This window comes from Ranitomeya variabilis, chromosome 6 (assembly GCF_051348905.1).
Source record: "Ranitomeya variabilis isolate aRanVar5 chromosome 6, aRanVar5.hap1, whole genome shotgun sequence".
Classification (NCBI taxonomy): Eukaryota; Metazoa; Chordata; class Amphibia; order Anura; family Dendrobatidae; genus Ranitomeya; species Ranitomeya variabilis.
In genome coordinates, this window is record NC_135237.1 from 34080877 (window position 1) to 34101723 (window position 20847).

The 20847-nt window shown below is 45.3% G+C and overlaps 1 protein-coding gene across 2 annotated transcripts in view; it reads right to left on the bottom strand.

Annotated features, from left to right (window-relative positions):
- ANKIB1 (ankyrin repeat and IBR domain containing 1) overlaps nt 1-20847 on the bottom strand; it is a 93987-nt gene that overhangs the window by 56479 nt on the left and 16661 nt on the right. For both annotated transcript variants that reach the window (XM_077268198.1, XM_077268197.1), the window contains exon 2: nt 15009-15271. In XM_077268198.1, coding sequence (XP_077124313.1) covers nt 15009-15196 — 188 coding nt within the window. In that variant the 5' untranslated portion in view covers nt 15197-15271. The remainder of the gene's footprint in view (nt 1-15008; nt 15272-20847) is intronic.

The following is a 20847-nucleotide window of genomic DNA, read 5'->3' on the forward strand; positions in this document are numbered from 1 at the left end:
AGTGTGCCCAGGCATTGTAGGAAAGTCATATAGGCACGTGGAGGCCACACACACTTCTGAGCATCATTTCCTTGTCTTGAGGCATTTCCACTGAAGTTGGATAAGCCTGTAATTTGATTTTCCACTTTGATTTTCAGCATCAGTCCAACTCCAGACCACCATTGGTTAATAAATTTGATTTCCATTGATGATTTTTTTGTGATCTTTTTATCAGTACATTCAGCTTTGTACAGAACAAATTATTCAATGAGAATATCTCATTCATTCAGTCCTAGGATGTGTTCTTTGAGTGTTCCCTTTATTTTTTTGAGCAGTGTATTTCTACTCTGAATGGATCACCATTGGATAAGGATTCAAAGATCTGGGTGTAACGGGTTCATGAGGAACTTAAATTCTCAATGTCAGTCTGCTGCATCAAAAGCCAACGCAATATTGTATTGTATGTGGCTTCTAGAGAAAGGAGACAATAAGATAGATGTTAGAAAGCTGAAATAGACCACAGAACGGAAATCAATTTAATAAGAGGTATGGAAGGACTTGGGTATAAAGAAGAGTTATGAAATCTAAAATTTATTGACCCAAGCGAATAGAGTAAATAAGTGTTTATAGAAATAATAAGAAAACAGGGCAAGGAAAGTGGATGCAACTGTATCGAGTCTAGACAATGCTCTTTGAGCTTAATGCACTAGCTGGCAGGTTGTAATAATGTATCAGACTTTTAGCTCGCGGAGCATTGTCTACACTGGATACAACTGTATCCATGTCACGGATGAGACCAGGAATAGCTATAAACAGGATTACTGACTCTGAATGGAACAAGAGGGTGCTATTCACTAAGCAAAAAAAATTGTCTTGAAAATAGCAAGGAAATAAAACAAATTACGTAGGAAAAGTTGCAGAACTTCACTGCATTCAAGTCAGAGTTTTCTTTGTTTTTTTTTTTGCTTTTTAACAAATCCTCATGTTTCTTTCAATTGTCCACTTGAGACAGGTTTCGTTATGTATTAGAGATTCCCCACCAGGCAGCTGGATGAAAAAAGCACTTATTTGTTAACCTTGGGTAACATTGCTGATCTTAATTAATCTTTTGCTCTGTCTTTTCAATTCCCAAAGCAGTGCCGTGCCAACGTAGGGAAACGCTGAGGCTCACATACAGCGGATCACATTTATTCCGAGACAACATTGAGATAATATATTTATCTAATTCTTCAACAGTTTCAAAGCGTCTTACATGAGAAATGGAGGAAACATGCAAATTAATCTGGATTTTAAAAAAAATCTGATTGTTTTAGGTCTACACCTTGTGTGCAGATCTATGTGTAGGCTCAAACCGCAGCAAAACTCATTCCGCTCCAATTAATAAGGTCATATATATTAAATGTCTGCTATGCGTAGAGTCACAACTTTTTTATTGGTGCAGACAAATAAAGCTGCCCCTATGTACAAGAATATAACTACTATAATACTGCTCCTATGTACAAGAATATAACTACTATAATACTGCTCCTATGTACAAGAATATAACTACTATAATACTGCCCCTATGTACAAGAATATAGCTACTATAATACTGCTCCTATGTACAAAAATATAACTACTATAATACTGCCCCTATGTACAAGAATATAGCTACTATAATACTGCTCCTATGTACAAGAATATAGCTACTATAATACTGCTCCTATGTACAAGAATATAACTACTATAATACTGCTCCTATGTACAAGAATATAACTACTATAATACTGCCCCTATGTACAAGAATATAACTACTATAATACTGCTCCTATGTACAAGAATATAACTACTATAATACTGCCTCCTATGTACAAGAATATAACTACTATAATACTGCCCCTATGTACAAGAATATAACTACTATAATACTGCCCCTATGTACAAGAATATAACTACTATAATACTGCCCCTATGTACAAGAATATAACTACTATAATACTGCTCCTATGTACAGGAATATAACTACTATAATACTGCCCCTATGTACAAGAATATAACTACTATAATACTGCCAGTATGTACAAGAATATAACTACTATAATACTGCCCCTATGTACAAGAATATAACTACTATAATACTGCCCCTATGTACAAGAATATAACTACTATAATACTGCTCCTATGTACAGGAATATAACTACTATAATACTGCCCCTATGTACAAGAATATAACTACTATAATACTGCCCCTATGTACAAGAATATAACTACTATAATACTGCCCCTATGTACAAGAATATAACTACTATAATACTGCTCCTATGTACAAGAATATAACTACTATAATACTGCTCCTATGTACAAGAATATAACTACTATAATACTGCTCCCTATGTACAAGAATATAACTACTATAATACTGCCAGTATGTACAAGAATATAACTACTATAATACTGGCTCAACTGTAATAGTAAAGTTGTTCTATATTTAGCTGTAATTTTCCATTCTGCACTGAAGCATGAATCCAGTAATATACGGTAATATAATAATACGACGGTGAAGTACAAAGGACATTTTTTCATCACGAGGACTTAAAACACAAGTCGAGTGAATCCACTTGGTAAACAAGGTGCAGGTATGAGCAGGTCGGCTACGCCAGTAATGTACAATGTGGATGAAGGAGCCGGTGATAGATACATTTTTCCTTTGTCATCGGCTCTGACAATCTGCCAAATTATAACAGGATGTACCCACCATTAGTGCACACAACAACTCGTGTGGTCGGTGTTATTGTAGCTCAGCCCTATTCACTTCAGTAAACCTTTAATTTTTTTAAAATTGAAAACGTGCAAGACGGAAAAATTAGTAGATACAAAAGTTTGGGCACCCTTGGGGATTTGTGTGCTCAGATATTTTTGACCAAGGTTTCAGACCTTAATTAGTCTGTTAGTGTTAGGACTTGTTCACGATCATTGTTCAGGCCAGGAGATGCAAATTTCCCAGCTTTACAAAAACCCAGCCTCCTCCATCTTTGTGCCAAAAACAGCAGCCATAGGTTCTTCTAAGCAGCTGCCTAACACTCTGAAAATTAGAATGGTGGAGGCCCACAAAGTAGGAAAAGGCTATAAGAAGATAGCAAGGCGTTTTCAAGTTGCTCTTTCCTCAGTTTGAAATGTAATTAAGAAATGACAGTTACCAGGAACAGTGGAGGTCAAGATAAGGTCTGGAAGACCAAGCAAAATTTCAGTGAGCTGTTCATAGTATTGCTAGAGAGGCAAATCAGAACCCCCGCTTGACTGCAAAAGACTTTCAGAAAGATTTAGCAGACTCTGGTGTTGTGGTATATTGTTCTACTGTTCAGAGACACCTGCTCGAATATGGTCTTCATGAAAGAGTCATGAGATGAAAACCTCTCCTGCATCCTCACTATAAAATTCAGTGTCATTAGTATGCAAAAGAACATCTACACTGATGCATTTTGGAAATAAGTCCTGTGGACCAATGAGGGTAAAATGTCTTTGGCTACAATGATCAGAGGTATGTGTGGAGAAGAAAGAGCAGAACATTTCAGAAAAGAACATCTCACCAACCATTAAGCATGGGGGTGGAACAATCATGCTTTGGGGTAGTGTTGCAGCCAATTTAAAGAAGAACATTTCACTGGTGGAGGGAAGAATGGATTTAATGAAATGTCAACAAATTCTTGATACAAACATAACATCATATGTAAAAAAGCTGAAGCTGAAAAGAGGAAGGGGATGGCTTCCACACATGGAAAATGATCCTAAACACACGTCAAAATCCAAAATAGACGACCTCAAAATGCACAAGCTGAAGGTTTTACAATGGCCCTCACAGTCCCCTGATCTTAACATCATTGAAAATCCATGACTAGACCTCAAAATAGCAGAGGATGGAAGATGGAGGAAAATCCCTCAAACAAGAACTGAACGACTCTTGTCTGGCTACAAAAAGCATTTACAAGCTGTGATAATTGCAAAAGGGGGCACCAATAGGTACTAACCATACAAGGTGCCCAAACTTTTGCATCAGCCCATTTTCATTTTGGTTATTTTTACATTTAAAACAAAAAATATATATATATTTTTTTTTGCCTAAAATGCAAAGTAAATGTGTCATCTTTAACTTTAGGCCTTTTAGAGGTAATTTCATCTTCAACTTGCTTAACTGTTCACAATAACAGTAATTTGGGCCAGGGGTGCCCAAACTTTTACATGCCACTGTATACATTACTGATGCATGGAATAGGTGATAAAGTGTATGATTGGTGGGTGACCAACGGCTGGGCCCCTATTAATCCTGAGAGCAGGGGTCTTATTGACCAGGGTGAATGAAGGGGTAGTGAGACCATTGGACTATTCATGTTCATTGGACTGAGGGATTGCAGTTCCGGAACGCTGCCGCTCTGTGACCCCCGCTTCCATGATCGGTGGTGGTCCGATTGTAGTGACAGGGGAGATGCTGCTGGTGGGATAACCACTATAACCAGCTAGTGTCCGAATTAACAGGCTTGTAATTACATAGAGAGGAGCAGTGAGTTCTGGGAGATTAATGAATAATGGAAACATAGTGAACACAGATTACATTGTACTGAGGAATGCGGGAGTCAGCGCTCAGGTGATCGGAGGGTTACAAGGCAGTCATTTACAAAGGCCTCCTAGCCCAGCGATCATTTCTGCATACCTGTAGAAATAGTATAAAATAAATTCCTCCTAAGAACCTGTACACACATAGTACAATAGGTAATACCGCCCGATCAGACCTACTCTAGCAGATTAACCCTTTAAAAGCAGCTACCTCGTCCTCCAGCAGATCAACCCTTCACAAGCAGCCACTTCCTCCTCTAGCAGATTAGCCCTTTACAAGCAGCCACGTCCTCCTCTAGCAGATTAGCCCTTTACAAGCAGCCACGTCCTCCTCTAGCAGATTAGCCCTTAACAAGCAGCAACATCCTCCTCTAGCAGATTAGCCCTTTACAAGCAGCCACGTCCTCCTCTAGCAGATTAGCCCTTAACAAGCAGCAACATCCTCCTCTAGCAGATCAACCCTTTACAAGAAGCCACATCCTCCTCTAGCAGATTAGCCCTTAAAGGGAACCTGTCACCCCGTTTTTTCCGTATGAGATAAAAATACCGTTAAATAGGGCCTGAGCTGTGCATTACAATAGTGTATTTTGTGGACCCCGATTCCCCACCTATGCTGCCGAAATACGTTACCAAAGTAACCGTTTTCGCCTGTCAATCAGGCTGGTCTGGTCAGACGGGCGTGGTGTCTTCCCCCAGATCTTGCTTATTTTTCTGTTGGTGGCATAATGGTTTGCGCATGCCCAAGTCCAGAATCCACTGCACAGGGGAGGGAAAAGAGCGCGATCTGCGCTATTCCCCTGGTGATCGGTGGGGGCGGCCATGTTCCTGTGGCCGCGCGTGCGCAGATGGAGCGCTCTGCTGCCCGGGGCTTCAGGAAAATGGCCGCCGCAATCTCCATCTGCGCACGCGCGGCATCCCGCGGCCATTTTCCTGAAGCCCCGGGCAGCAGAGCGCTCCATCTGCGCACGCGCGGCCACAGGAAGATGGCCGCCCCCACCGATCACCAGGGGAATAGCGCAGATCGCGCTCTTTTCCCTCCCCTGTGCAGTGGATTCTGGACTTGGGCATGCGCAAACCACTACGCCACCAACGGAAAAATAAGCAAGATCTGGGGGAAGACACCACGCCCATCTGACCAGACCAGCCTGATTGACAGGCGAAAACGGCTACTTTGGTAACGTATTTCAGCAGCATAGGTGGGGAATCGGGGTCCACAAAATACACTATTGTAATGCACAACTCAGGCCCTATTTAACAGTATTTTTATCTCATACGGAAAAAACGGGGTGACAGGTTCCCTTTAACAAGCAGCCACATCCTCCTTTAGCAGATCAACCCTTTACAAGCAGCCACATCCTTCTCTAGCAGATTAGCCGTTAACAAGCAGCCATGTCCTCCTCTAGCAGATTAGCCCTTAACAAGCAGCCATGTCCTCCTCTAGCAGATTAGCCCTTAACAAGCAGCCATGTCCTCCTCTAGCAGATTAGCCCTTTACAAGCAGCCATGTCCTCTTGTAGAAGACTAACCGATTACATGCAGACATGTCCTCCTCTAGCAGATTAGCCCTTAACAAGCAGCTACGTCGTCTTCCAGTAAATGAACCCTTTACAACCGGCAATGTCTTCTTGTGGCAGACTAAAGCCCCCGTCACACTAAGGCTACTTTCACACTAGTGTCGGGAAAGACCCGTCGCTGTGCGTCGGGCCGACGTTCCCGACGCTAGTGTGGTCTCCGCCGCACAACGGGGGCAGCGGATGTATTTTTCCAACGCATCCGCTGCCCCATTGTGAGGTGCGGGGAAGTGCGGGGAGGTGGGGGCGGAGTTCCGGCCGCGCATGCGCGGTCGGAAAAAGCGGACCATCGGGAGCAAAAAACGTTACATGTAAGGTTTTTTTCTCCCGACGGTCCGCTAACACACGCCCAAGCGTCGCAAAACGGACGCGACGTTTGGCAATGCGTCGCAAATGCGTCGCTAATGCGTCGCTAATGTTAGTCTATGACGAAAAAACGTATCCAGCAAGAACTTTTGCTGGATGCGTATTTTCGGCAAAACGACGCATTTGCGACGTATTGCAGTTAACGCTAGTGTGAAAGTAGCCTAAGCGAGGTCGCTAGCGAGATCGCTGCTGAGTCACAAGTTTTGTGACGCAACAGCGACCTCATTAGCGATCTTGCTATGTTTGACACGTACCAGCGACCAGGCCCCTGCTGTGAGATCGCTGGTCGTGTCGGAATGGCCTGGACCTTTTTTTGATCGTTGAGGTCCCGCAGACATCGCTGAATCGGTGTGTGTGACACGGATTCAGCGATGTCTTCACTGGTAACCAGGGTAAACATCGGGTTACTAAGCGCAGGGCCGCGCTTAGTAACCCGATGTTTACCCTGGTTACCATTGTAAATGTAAAAAAAAAAAAAACAGTACATACTCACATTCCGGTGTCCGTCAGGTCCCTTGCCGTCTGCTTCCCGCACTGACTGACTGCCGGCCGTAAAGTGAAAGCAGAGCACAGCAGTGACGTCACCGCTGTGCTCTGCTTTCACTTTACGGCCGGCAGTCAGTCAGTGCGGGAAGCAGACAGCAAGGGACCTGACGGACACAGGAATGTGAGTATGTACTTTTTTTTTTTGGTAACCAGGGTAAACATCGGGTTACTAAGCGCGGCCCTGCGCTTAGTAACCCGATGTTTACCCTGGTTACCCGGGGACCTCGGCATCGTTGGTCGCTGGAGAGCTGTCTGTGTGACAGCTCCCCAGCGACCACACAACGACTTACCAACGATCACGGCCAGGTCGTTTCGCTGGTCGTGATCGTTAGTAAATCGTTTTGTGAGACGGTACCTTAACCTATTACATGCAGCCGTGTCCTCCACTAGCAGATTAATCCTTTACAAGCAGCTACGTCGTCCTCCAGTAAATCAGCCCTTTACAAGCAGCCATGTCCTCCTGTAGCATGTTAAGCCCTTTACAAGCAGCTATGTCATCTTCCAGTAAATTAACCCTTTTACAAGCAGCCATGTCCTCATGTAGCAGACTAACCTATTACATGCAGCCATGTCCTCCTGTAGAAGATTAGCCCTTTACAAGCAGCTACGTCGTCTTCCAGTAAATGAACCTTTTACAAGCAGACATGTCCTCCTGTAGCAGACTAACCTATTACATGCAGCTATGTCCTCCTCTTGCAGATTAACCCTTTACAAGCAGTTGTATCGTTTTCCTTAACCTACTTTCTTAACCTTGTCTACTACACAGGGATATTTTATTACATGGCTGATAAATAACAATATTGTATTATAAAAGTACATTTCAGGCTCCTGGCAGGAGGTGAAGAAAAATTCTGCCCAATTTTCATTCACTGCTTATCGGGGATGCACTAATTTAACTGGTTTGCGATTCTCAAGTGTTGAAAACAATAGGCAAATGAACTCACATCATATGACAAAATCCTTCCAGACCTGAGCACAAGGCACAGGTTTGACTTTCACATGATGCATAAAATCTGCAATCCCAGCAAAGCTGAAATGGAGGAAATCATTTGATTTCTCCAATATAATGTATGTCATTAGAAAAAGTCATAGTTTCATCTACGGTCATTGAGTAGGTTTTTCTCATTAAGACGATAGGTTTTCTTTGTAGGGGTATTCTAAAGTTTTACAGTTATCCCCCACCCATTGACTACTGCATAACTACCGATCGCTGGAAGTCCGATCACTGGGGTCCCCACCGATCCACTGAATGGAGCGAAGGTTCATTCTATAATGGGAGTCGGAAAGATCAGTCGAACGCAGCGCTCCGGTAGTCTCGTTAAGAACAAATGGAGTGGCAATGCGCATGATCAACCTCCTCTTCATTCAGCCGGTCATCTTCAGACCCTGGTTTACAAGAGCGGTGGGGGATCCCATCAGTCAAGCTCCCAGCAATTGGAAACTTATCCTCTATCCCATGGATAAAAGATACCTTTCAAACTTGAGAATACCCCTTTACGTCTGTCCCATAAAAAAGGAAAACATACTCTCAGAGGTATTGTGCCAGGAAAATAAACTTGTACATTTTGGCATAAATATGAAAAATATACTATATTAAAAAGAGAAAAAAGTCTGACCTGGCCACAAGTCCCGGGTAGGCGGCACAGGTCAGAGCAGGCCCCGTTGACGGGGAGGCGGCACAGGCCAGAACAGGCCCCGCTGACGGTGAGGCGGCACAGGCCAGAACAGGCTCCGCTGAAGGGGAGGCGGCACAGGTCAGAGCAGGGCCCGCTGACGGGGAGGCGGTACAGGTCAGAGCAGGGCCCGCTGACGGGGAGGCGGCACAGGCGAGAGCAGGCCCCCGCTGACATTGAGGCGGCACAGGCCAGAGCAGGGCCCGCTGACGGTGAGGCGGCACAGGCCAGAACAGGGCCCGCTGACGGGGAGGCGGTACAGGTCAGAGCAGGGCCCGCTGACGGGGAGGCGGTACAGGCCAGAACAGGCCCCGCTGACGGGGAGGCGGCACTGGCCAGAACAGGGCCCGCTGAAGGGGAGGAGGCACAGGCCAGAGCAGGCCCCGCTGACAGGGAGGTGGCACAGGCCAGAACAGGGCCCGCTGAAGGGGAGGCGGCACAGGCCAGAGCAGGCCTCGTTGACAGGGAGGTGGCACAGCCTGTATATACCTCGTTGACGGGGAGGCAGCACCCTCTGTGCATACATGATTCATATTATATTTCATTTTTGTGGCATTGTCAGAGATTATGAGAGACAGAAAGCCATGAACATTGGAGAAAAGTATAAATTTGGGGTTGGATAATGTAGGGTACACCTTCTTGTAGGAAGGAGGTGGGCGTTGCGGCTCCCCTGTCACATACAGTACATGATCTCTATCTGTCTGAGATGAGTCTATCAGAGCGAACCTCCCGTACCTGCTCAGCACAGTCAAGGACTTCTAATCATTTTGCAAGAAGAGAAGCAGAAGCCTTATAATTAAATGAGCAAAGGATATAATTAGAGGAGCAGGAAGCTGATGCTCCCGATGTAATAAGGAACTAACGAGCCCCCAGGAATGGAATCACTGGATGTGATTACATAGGAGCAGGGCGGCCGGGGCAAAAGTTCACCACAACACAAAATCAGCAAAGACATTTATCTATCTCAGATGATTTGTTGTAGACAGTTCAGAACGTACAACAACACAACTCTAGTTATACATTAGCAGCCTGTAATTGCCGCTGTGCGGGCCTTTAACATATAAAGGGGTTGTCCAAGATTAGAAAAAAAGGTGCCAATTTGCTCTCTAAATTGCAAAGTTACAAAAGCTTCTAAATAGTCTTAATATCTAGCCAAGCGATCCGCAAAGATATAAAAAATCCAGCAGAACGTCTGCTTCTGATGGCTCAGTCTGCTCAACCACCTCCCTTCTTTCAGTGTTAGGGATAGCAGCAGAGGGTACACAATGTCCACAGTGTGAAGAGGGGAGAGAGCATATACAGTTTCAGGGAGGGCAGATAAAACATGCTATAGATAGGGAAGAAAGCACATGAAGAAGAAATACTGTAAGTGCAGGAAAGAAGAGGAGCTCATATGAGCTAATGAAGACAGCAGCGACCTGGATAAACACACACCTCACATCCAGCCTATATTACTGTGAGTGACACTCCCTCAAGAGAAGAATCTGAAAGTTGGATCAGGCTGCAGATTAACAGTCCTCTAGCAGATTACACCATGCAACTACGTTATAAACTGCTTTGAAAAGTTGCAAATGTTTTGTGCAATTTGTGGTGTATTCATGCCACATCTTGTGGAATTCATGACACACCTTGGCGTTCCTTAGGCCAGATATCAGTCCAGTCAGGGCTAACAATAAGTTGGTTTATTTCTAGGCATCATTTCTTCCCTTGGGCAACTGTCTAGCCAACTAACCGCATGTATACTCTTCTAAACGTACTGATTGACAGAGCATAGTACCTGTGCATGACACTTTGCAGCGTCCATAGTGCCAGACAGCAGCAAAGTGTCATACTATGTAAATGTATGTCTACCAGCCCCCACTGCCGACTGAAGGCCCCCCATGTCTGCCATGTCATAAACACAAAGTTAATACTAAAAATATTTATCCTATATGGTGAACGTACAATGGGGAGGGGTGGGGGCTGTAAATAACACCGCCTGATAAAATGGAATTAAAAAAAACTAAAGTATAGATAGATAGAGAGATAGATCGATCACTATACACCGCACGTCTTTACACCTCACAGAAAGCCTGCCATCCAACAGATGGGAGTAGGTGGCGGCAGCCCCTGGGACCAGACCCTCATCATGTGCTACAGAATCGCAAAACGCATCTATTTTTTTTCTTCCATTTTTGGAAATTGATAGATATAAAAAGATCATGTTACATTTTTATGCCGGTATTTTTATAGCTTCACGCATCAGATCTACTTATAGAGCAGATTTATAAAGGAGAAAGTGATGGAAACTGATTCTGTTTGTGAATCAATAAACTGGTTCCTGATGCTTCTGTGGGAGATCATAAAGCCTGCGCATACAAAGAGGTGGTGTAAATGGCCCCAAAGAGAGGGATGGATGAGAGATGGACAGATGGACGAGAGAAGGACGGATGGACGAGAGAAGGACGGATGGACGAGGGAAGGACGGATGGACGAGGGAAGGACGGATGGACGAGGGAAGGACGGATGGACGAGGGAAGGACGGATGGACGAGGGAAGGACGGATGGACGAGGGAAGGACGGATGGACGAGGGAAGGACGGATGGACGAGGGAAGGACGGATGGACGAGGGAAGGACGGATGGACGAGGGAAGGACGGATAGACGAGGGAAGGACAGATGGACGAGGGAAGGACGGATGGTCGAGAGAAGGACGGATGGACGAGAGAAAGACGGATGGACGAGGGAAGGACGGATGGACGAGGGAAGGACGGATGGACGAGGGAAGGACGGATGGACGAGGGAAGGACGGATGGACGAGGGAAGGACGGATGGACGAGGGAAGGACGGATGGACGAGGGAAGGACGGATGGACGAGGGAAGGACGGATGGATGAGGGAAGGACGGATGGACGAGGGAAGGACGGATGGACGAGAGAAGGATGGATGGACGAGAGATGGACGGATGAATGAGAGATGGATGGATGAATGAGAGGTGGATGGATGAAAGATGGATGATGAATGAGAGATGGATGGATGGATGAATGAATGAGAGATGGATGGATGAGTGAATGATAGATGGATGAATGAGATGGATGGATGAAAGATGGATGAATGAATGAGAGATGGATGGATGGACGAGAGATGGATGGATGGACGAGAGATGGATGGATGGACGAGAGATGGATGGATGGATGAAAGATGGATGGATAAATGAGAGGGGTGAATAAATGAGAGATGGGTGGATGGACGAGAGATGGGTGGATGGACGAGAGATGGATGGACGAGAGATGGATGGACGAGAGATGGATGGACGAGAGATGGATGGATGGATGGACGAGAGATGGATGGATGGAGGAGAGATGGATGGATGGATGGATGAGAGATGGATGGATGAATGAATGAGAGATGGATGGATGAATGAGAGGTGGATGGACGAGAGATGGATGGACAAGAGATGGATGGATGGTTGGGAGATGGATGAATGAGAGATGGATGGATAAATGAGAGATGGATGGATGGAGGAGAGATGGATGGATGAGAGATGGATGGATGGATGGATGGACAAGAGATGGATGGACAAGAGATGGATGGATGAGAGATGAATGGATGGACAAGAGATGGATGGATTGACGAGAGATGGATGGATGGATGCACGAGAGATGGATGGATGAGAGATGGATGGATGGATGAGAGATGGATGGACGAGAGATGGATGGATGAGAGATGGATAGATGGATGGACAAGAGATGGATGGATGGACGAGAGATGGATGGACGGTTGGGATATGGGTGGCTTAATTCACTTGAAACTTCACACCTATTTTAGGAGATTCCATTGAAAGTTCCATCACAGGGAAAAAGAAGTGTAATTTAGAGATACAGAAAAGTTACGTTAATGGCACAGATGCCCATTCATCCAGCAGCCAATAGGAGCGCAACCAACAAGTGGTCTGACTCCACGGGAACAAACAGGCAGTGGCGCCCAGATTACAGAAAAGTACCATTTTCATCCTTGACATTTGTAAAGCGACAGATTGTCTTATGGATTAATATTTCTTTGCGACTCTTCCTTTTAGATATGCAGCGAGTAGGGTCATTTTCTTTTTGGAAGGGGGATACTGCTAAATTTTCATTGCAGCAAAAAAGCAGACGTTGAAAGAAAAAAATTAAAATAAATAATGAAAGTTTTGAGGTGAGACAAGAACCCCCAACCTTATAAGAAAGGAAGGACAGCATCCAGTCCAGGTGAAAGTGTTAAAAAACGAATTCCTTTATTTGCCAAGGTGCGACGTTTCGACCCAGGTGGGTCTTTATCAAGCATGCTTGATAAAGACCCACCTGGGTCGAAACGTCGCACCTTGGCAAATAAAGGAATTAGTTTTTGAACACTTTCACCTGGACTGGATGCTGTCCTTCCTTTCTTATATGGTATGTGCATTTTCCATGGGGGTCCAGTGGAACTAGGACGTGCATCTGTTGTGCTGTCGGTCAGCTGCTTTGTTTCTAAGAACCCCCAACCTGGCGGCACAGTATCAATACACCCTTACTAACCGCACTGCATACAGAAAATTACATGCACATGTACATGCTGGGAAAGCCGGTTTACAAGCCTTATATAATTATAGGATCACAGCTTTATAGGGCGACACATATCGTTAATAAACCCCAGCACGTTAGTCACCATCCACTTCAATCACAAGGATGGGCTGGGACCGACCTTTCAACATATGGAAAACGATGTATGAAAGCTGCATCACAGCGGCGACCTGAGCGCCACTCCAGCGAGCACCACTCCAGCGAGCGCCACTCCAGCGAGCGCCACTCCGGACAACCAGCCCCTTCACCACATACCAACAAAGAGGGGAAGGGATGGAATGAACATGGAAGTCAAGATTCCAGGTTGTTTATTTTCCTGGGCGATTTTTCCATCCTGTTCTTCTTCTTCCAAGAAACATAACCTTTTTTTTTTTTTATAATATATGTATATAATGTTTCCGTCCCCATAGTCGTATGAAGATTTGTTGTTCTTTATTCTTTAAAGTACATTATTTTTTAATTAGCAGCAGGCGCCCACTGTACAACACAGTGGACGCCTGCCTACCTCCGCTCCTGAGCCAGCTCCTTACACCCACACCCGACATAGGACATAATAGTACATCCTATGTCACGAACAAGTTAAAATAGTTTACATTTGTAAAATAACTGTGTCTCAGAACAATTTGGTACACACCTGTCCCGTGTCTGGGCTCTGCTGCCTTCATCCTGGTCCACAAAACGTTCTTGTGCTCCACGGAAAGCTTTGCAAATAGCCCAGCGTGATCTTATGTGATTATCTGCCTCCAAAGAAACACACCTGTGTCCTGGTGTTAAGGCTCTTAGTTTGTCTGGGCACCACAACCTGTCTGTGGTTTCCTTTACCTCTGCTACCTGTCTGCAGTCTCTGGGATGTCTCCTGTCTGCCTGCGACTTCCAGTATCTCTGCTACCTGTTCCCGGTCTCCCAGGACCTCTGCTCCATTACCTCTGCTACCTGTCTGCCTGCAGCTTCCAGCATCTCTGCTACCTGTTCCCGGTCTCCCAGGACCTCTACTCCACTACCTCTCTGTAGTTTCCAGGATGTCTCCTGTCTGCCTGCAGCTTCCAGTACCTCTGTTATCTGTCTGCAGTCTCTCGGACATCTCCTTTCGGCCTGTAGCTACCAGTACCCTTGCTACCTGATTGCGGTCTCCAGGACGTCTCCAGTATGCCTGCGGCTTTCAGTTCCCAGTCTTTCAGGACCTCTGTTACCTGTCTGGGGTCTCCCAGAAGTCTCACATCAGCTTGCGGCTTTCAGTAACTCCAATACCGGTCTGTGGTTTCCCTGACATCTGGCTGTGGCTTCCAGTGCCTCTGCTACCAGTTTGTGGTCTCCAGTACCTCCATTACCAGTCTGTGGTCTCCCGAACATCTGTCTGTGGCCTCCAGTACCTCTGCTACCCGTCCTTCATCTGCCTGCTGCACCAATGCCCATGCGCCAACTGGACCTTGGGCTTCGAGGATCCACCTCACTTAGTGAGCCCTAATTTCTCTAAGTGATAACATTTTGATCGGCTGACCCTCCACTAGAGGGAGTAGTACACAACATGTAGTATATTTTTGAGCTCCCTCTAGTGGTGGGCCAGATTAGCTTAACATTTGTGTAGGTGTATGGTGAGCTACATACACAAAAATTGCATAAGATTATTAATCAAGGTTATTTAACATTTTTTTCGTTGACTTTAGATGCATTAACAAGTTGCAAATGCCTCTGTAGCTCTGAGAACACTAACCTCATGAGGCGGCCCATCCCATATCGTGCGGCATAATGCAGCGGCGTATTGTGCTGGTAGGGTTCCCCATAGGAGGTATTGGGATCCAGGGAATCTTTCAGCTGTGGGTTACTCTCGTAGATTTGATAAGCCAAGTTCTCGTCTCCGTTGATCAACGCTTTGCGGAACTTGGTAGTGGCGTTTCCCATTGTGGGATGGAGACTGGCGCTTCTCTACCCAACTTTCAGCTTCTGTCCCGCTCCATCCGGCGCATAGTGCCCGCCCTGGAAAACAGCAAAAAGTTACAAAACTACATCAGCAATAAGAAAAAAAAAGAAAAACAAAAATCACAAATCCGTCCCGGAGTTCACACGCAGCTTTATGAAACTTTAACCAACTTCTCAAGTGTAAAATCTCTGCCCGGCCTCACGGGGCCATTACGTCACACAGCAATTCAGACGCGAGGGTCACGGAGGGAGGATCAAAGCCGTGGAATCATCAGATCTGCTAACTCTTATTTATAGTGACTTTACGTATAAATTCCATTTAGGATGCAAAAAAAAAAAATAATAATAGTTTAGCAAAAAAATAAAATAATTGAATTCCTCCAATTCCCACCCCAACCGTCCTCGGTAATGTAAGGGTCACGGATGTAGACGGCACAGGTCATCAGCTTCGAGGACTGTCTGAGGTTTTATTTTTTTTCTTCCTATGTCTGGAAATCTTTATTTTTGTCAATTCCCACGTACTCCGGCTTGCGAGCCTCGCAGCAGAGAGCGTCAAGGAGGTCCAGCTCCCTTAATTCAGCCTTTGTCAGGTGCATCGGCTTATAGATGGATGATTTATAATGGATAAATGGACCGAGAGATCACCGGGACCTCAGAAGAACAGAAAAAAGAAAAGCGGCATACATAATAAAAGGAGAAATGGCCACATAAATGGAGAAAGGGAGAAAATGATCAGTGTTATTGGTGCAATGACCCCGGACCCCGTTGCCTCCCCCGGTGTTTTACATCTGGCCCCCGTTGCCTACCCCGGTGTATTACATCCGGCCCCGTTGCCTCCCCCGGTGCATTACATCTGGCCCCCACTGCCTCCCCCCAGTGTATTACATCTGTCCCCTGTTGCCTCCCCCGGTGTACTACATCAAGCCCCGTTGCCTCCCCCGATGTATTACATCCGGCCCCCGCTGCCTCACCCTGTGTATTACATCCAGCCCCGTTGCCTCTCCCGGTGTATTACATCCGGCCCCCCGTTGCCTCCCCCGGTGTATTACATCCGGCCCCCATTGCTTCCCCCGGTGTATTACATCCGTCCCCCGTTGCCTCCCCCCAATGTATTACATCCGGCCTCCGCTGCCTCACCCTGTGTATTACATCCAGTCCCGTTGCCTGTTGCCTCCCCCGGTGTATTACATCCGTCCCCCGTTGCCTCCCCCGTGTATTACATCCAGCGAGAATGAAAGCCAAGGCCATCTGGAGGGGCCAACGAGCTGCCAAATATGTGGCAATGTCGAAGAAGGTGCTCATGTTTCTCCGATTACGGCACAGTCTCCGGACCCCACCATCAAGGAGGTCATAAAATTACCGGTGCCTGCTATAGGGCCCCATACACATTGGAATCCCTCTTTCTTCCCCCAACATCATTGGTCAGGGCACAGTCAGGAGGTCTCGGTACAGAGAGGGTCAAAATTAGAGGCTTTTGGATGACTTTTATTCAATAAATATGGGGGCTTTAAAAGGATGAAGTGGGTAGATACCTGGCTCACCGAGGAGAGAGGCCCATGCGTTCACCCCATGAAATAAATATAGATTTCCGGATCCAGAACGTCTCGTCTTTTCTGGACCTCTTGTTGGGAGCGCTTGCACGAAAGTCAAAGATTGAGATATTTAAATGAACCGGTTCACGAAAAGTGTGGCAGCGCCAAACCCTCCATAATAAAGTACAATAAGATATCAAAATAAATGATCTCCAAAATAGAAAAAAAATCATCATAATTTTTCTGTTGTTCATCTATTTCTGCAGCTCAGGAAGGATCCGGCGCGTCTTCGGCAGGACATTTGCATATCTTGGCTCATTAAGCGCACAGCGTGGCACGTCCTCACGTCTTCCAGGAGAGCCGCAGTTTAATCTTTCAGGCATTTTTTTTTCTCTCTCTTTCTTTTAATTGCTGTGATTCTCACCCTGAAAGCAGCGGGATTGGCATGATGTGCCATGTGCGAGCAATATGGAGAACGAAAGCCACAAGAGGAAGGAGAAACAGGGCCCTTTATATAGTCTGCCAGCTCATCGTCTTGGCTGCAAACCAGGCAGATGTCCATTGGCGCCAGATCACGGTGTGCACCGTGTCTGAAAGCCACAAAACAGAAGATGCGGCTGCTCCTCAATAATCAAATCCACATTCTGTAATAGATATGGAGTATTCAGACACGCCAATATCTAGGATCCTTCCTCTTTAGAGATGACCTGTCTCTTGCAATAAACATGTACGGTAATATTTTTGTACCTGGTGTAAAAGCCGCTGTTCTCCCGAATCCGGCAATGTTTTTCTTTCGTTCCTGCTCCTCTCCATTCCTGAGATATGGCCCCTTCTTTCCTGTATATAAATATATAGCCAAGTGGGTGGGATCATCAATTCTTTTGTGGGCGTGTTCTTGGCAACCACACCCGCTTGGCTCAAAAGAACAGATATGTATACAGGAAAGAAAGGGCCATATCTCAGGAACGGAGAGGCGCAGGAAAAAAAGGAAAACATCGCCGGATTCAGGAGAACAGCGGCATTTACACCAGGTAACAAAATTATAAATTAGGGAAAGTGACAGGTGCACTTTAAGGATCACTTTAGGCTCTGTTTATACTGTATTTGCAGCACAAATACATGATTTGGGAAAGAGAAGAGGAAAAAGAGCTTTGTAAAAGAAGAAATCTTGATGAAGGGTTGTGCTGGAGTAAAGATGCGCCATTTGCAAAAGCGAGAAATTTACTCCAGCTATTTAGGTTAATGGGGGGGCATACACTATCGATACTACTATATAGGATCCTGGCATTATTTATGCCCCCTTCCCATTTATTCAGCCTGTAATAAACGATGATGGCATATGAGAAACGTGACTGTCGAGTCACCGGACTATTAAACTGCGGCCAAGTGCAGTCACAAGCTCGAGGCGTCTGTGGATCGCCTCCATAGAAGAGCATTGCGTTTGCAGCGGTGATTTGTGTCACCGCAGTTTACAGGTTCTGGGAATCGTGCCCTAATACCTGAGCGTCCTAGTAAACCGGCTCGAGTCCTTGAATGTTAACCACCTAAGTGCAGGATGCGCGGCCCCCGCTGAGAACACAGACCCCTCCATTACAGGCGCCGGAGCTGCGACTGATCACCTCTGCAATCTTCACTATACCAAGATTTCCTAAAAGGACGTTATAAGAAAATCATTCACTTCTCAAAGTCACAGGTTTTTTTTGTTTTTTTTTTAAATCTTTCGGAATTCGGCTATGTTTTTTGAACCAAATTCATCAAAATGGTTCATGAATTTTGCACAGTCAAAAATGGTCCTTTTTTTCCCAGTCTAACTTTTTTTTTTACTTTTTAGAGCATAAAAAAAAGTCGCATGATTTTCAAGTCGTAACAAACATTGCTATAAAAAAATAAATAAATAAAAAAATCATGGTGTACATAAAATTAGGCCGGTGTGGGAATGAGAACATTTGCATCAAATTTTGTGACTTTTTGAAAAGTTGCAAATGTTGAATCGAGCGAAGACATCTGGAAACATTAAACACACTCGTAACAAAAATATATATATTTATTATTTAATTGACTTTAAAAAAGGTTCAAATGCAAAGATGAAAGGGTGATAAACATTTAAAACTCCACTAAAAGGGATGCAAATGCAATAATGAATCGGGCCCCCACCCCTGTAGTGTTGGCTGAAAATACCATATAAAATAATGGCTCACACATAAGGGATGTAGTCAGCGATTCAGATCCACGCGAGTTCTGCATGAGCACCCTCTTCCCCTGCAGTCACACGTAAAAAATAAATAAATACACATGAAGCTTGAGGAAGGGGGTCTGCATTTCATGACGCTGTGATCCGATCTCCCAATCTAAGCCGGCGGCCTCATTACATTCCTCCCCCCTCGGATTCTCTTTCCTCTACTCCTCCCTCTGGGCTTCCTGGTTCTGTGACTGACACAACAGTTCTTCCTGCTCAGCCAATCACCAGATGAGGCGGGACTCCACTGCTGCCAGCGATTGGTCAAGCGGGCATTCCTCGGCCTTTACTGTGCCTCTAGAAAAGGAAGCATAAACCAGCAAGAACTGGGTGAAGGAGTTGGAGCCATGGTGGGAACAGCGGAGGGCAAGATGAGGGCGAGGACCATCTCCTTTATAATTTTTTAGCAGTCAGAGACATTTAAAGTATAATTTTGTTCGGCTTCAAAGAACCTTTAAGACGACGCGTTTGCAGTCAAGGAGGTGGAGTTCCTTGTAAAACAAATGAAAGGTGGCCACAGACTAAACTGGATAGAAGCCAGAGAGGACAGAGTCTGGGATCCTGCACCGTCCTCAAGATTAACCCTTTATTAAATGATATGACAAAAGGAGGGGATGAGAACTTTTAACCCAAGAAAAGATGAAATAATGCAAATAGGCTGAAAAGGAGACCAGGAGATTAGTCAGAAAAGGGGGCTGGTCTAACTACAATATTAGTCAGCGGCCCCCTTGCCACAGAGATCCACTTTTTGACTAGATTTAGCTATAGTTTAATTTTGATGAGGAATCCCTTTAAGGAGTACCTGTTACTTGCCTTATGTATTTTTTATTTTTTTTGTTATCTGGTGTAAATGCCGCTGTTCTCTTGAACCCGGCGCCGTTTTTCTTTTGTTCCTGCGCCTCTCCGTTCCTGAGATATGGCCTCCTCTTCCCTGTATACACATCTAGTCTTTTAATCTATGCAGGCGTGGCCAACTCTGCTCTGTGGGCGTGTTCTTGAGGACCACTCCCAGTTGGCTAAAATAAAAATAAAGAAAGCCATATCTCAGTAACGGAGTGGCGCAGGAACAAAAGAATAACATCGCCGGATTCAGGAGAACAGCAGCATTTGCACCATGTTAAAATAATAATAATAAAAATCAGTGACGAGTCCTCTTTAAGAGAGTGACAGTCTGCCCAATTATTTGCACTGCCATCTGTGCAGCGGTGCCGTACTGATCATTTCATTATAGTTTCTTTAAGGAGATCATTTGCTTGCAACGAACATTCAGCAAAGATCCAATTGAGGTAATGGGACGAGGGAACACAATAGAATTCACCCAGCCCGGCCTGACGCTGGCGCGCTGCCATGAGCATGATGTATCTGGCAATGATGGAGAAGCCTTTAACTTTTCTCAGACTTGTGGAATTCTGTGTTCGCAGCCAGAGAATTACACTGAATCCATCATCCTTTCTTTTCTCCAAGGAAAGGGTTTATAGATTAGAGAAATCAAAATAGATTAGACCCGAGCCATGGCTTTGTCAGAAAACGGAGAGGTACAACGTGGCGACCTTCGATAATCGGGCATCACAATGGAATCTATCATCAGAGTCTTAAAAATGGCTACTTGCACTTACATGTTTGCTGACAGTGAATGAGAACACCCGAAGACCAAGAGCCTGCCCAGACTTAAAGGGATGATCTCATATTAGACAGTAAGTTAGCAGGAAGAAGAGAAGAGATGGAAAGGAGTGTTGGGTCTGACTACACAGGGATTGTTTGTAGTCTGTTACCATGGAGACAGAACTGCATAATATGTATCAGTCAGAGACCTGCGCGTGCGCTGCTTCCCCTCCATCACTAGGCAGGATGGGGACAGAGGACCT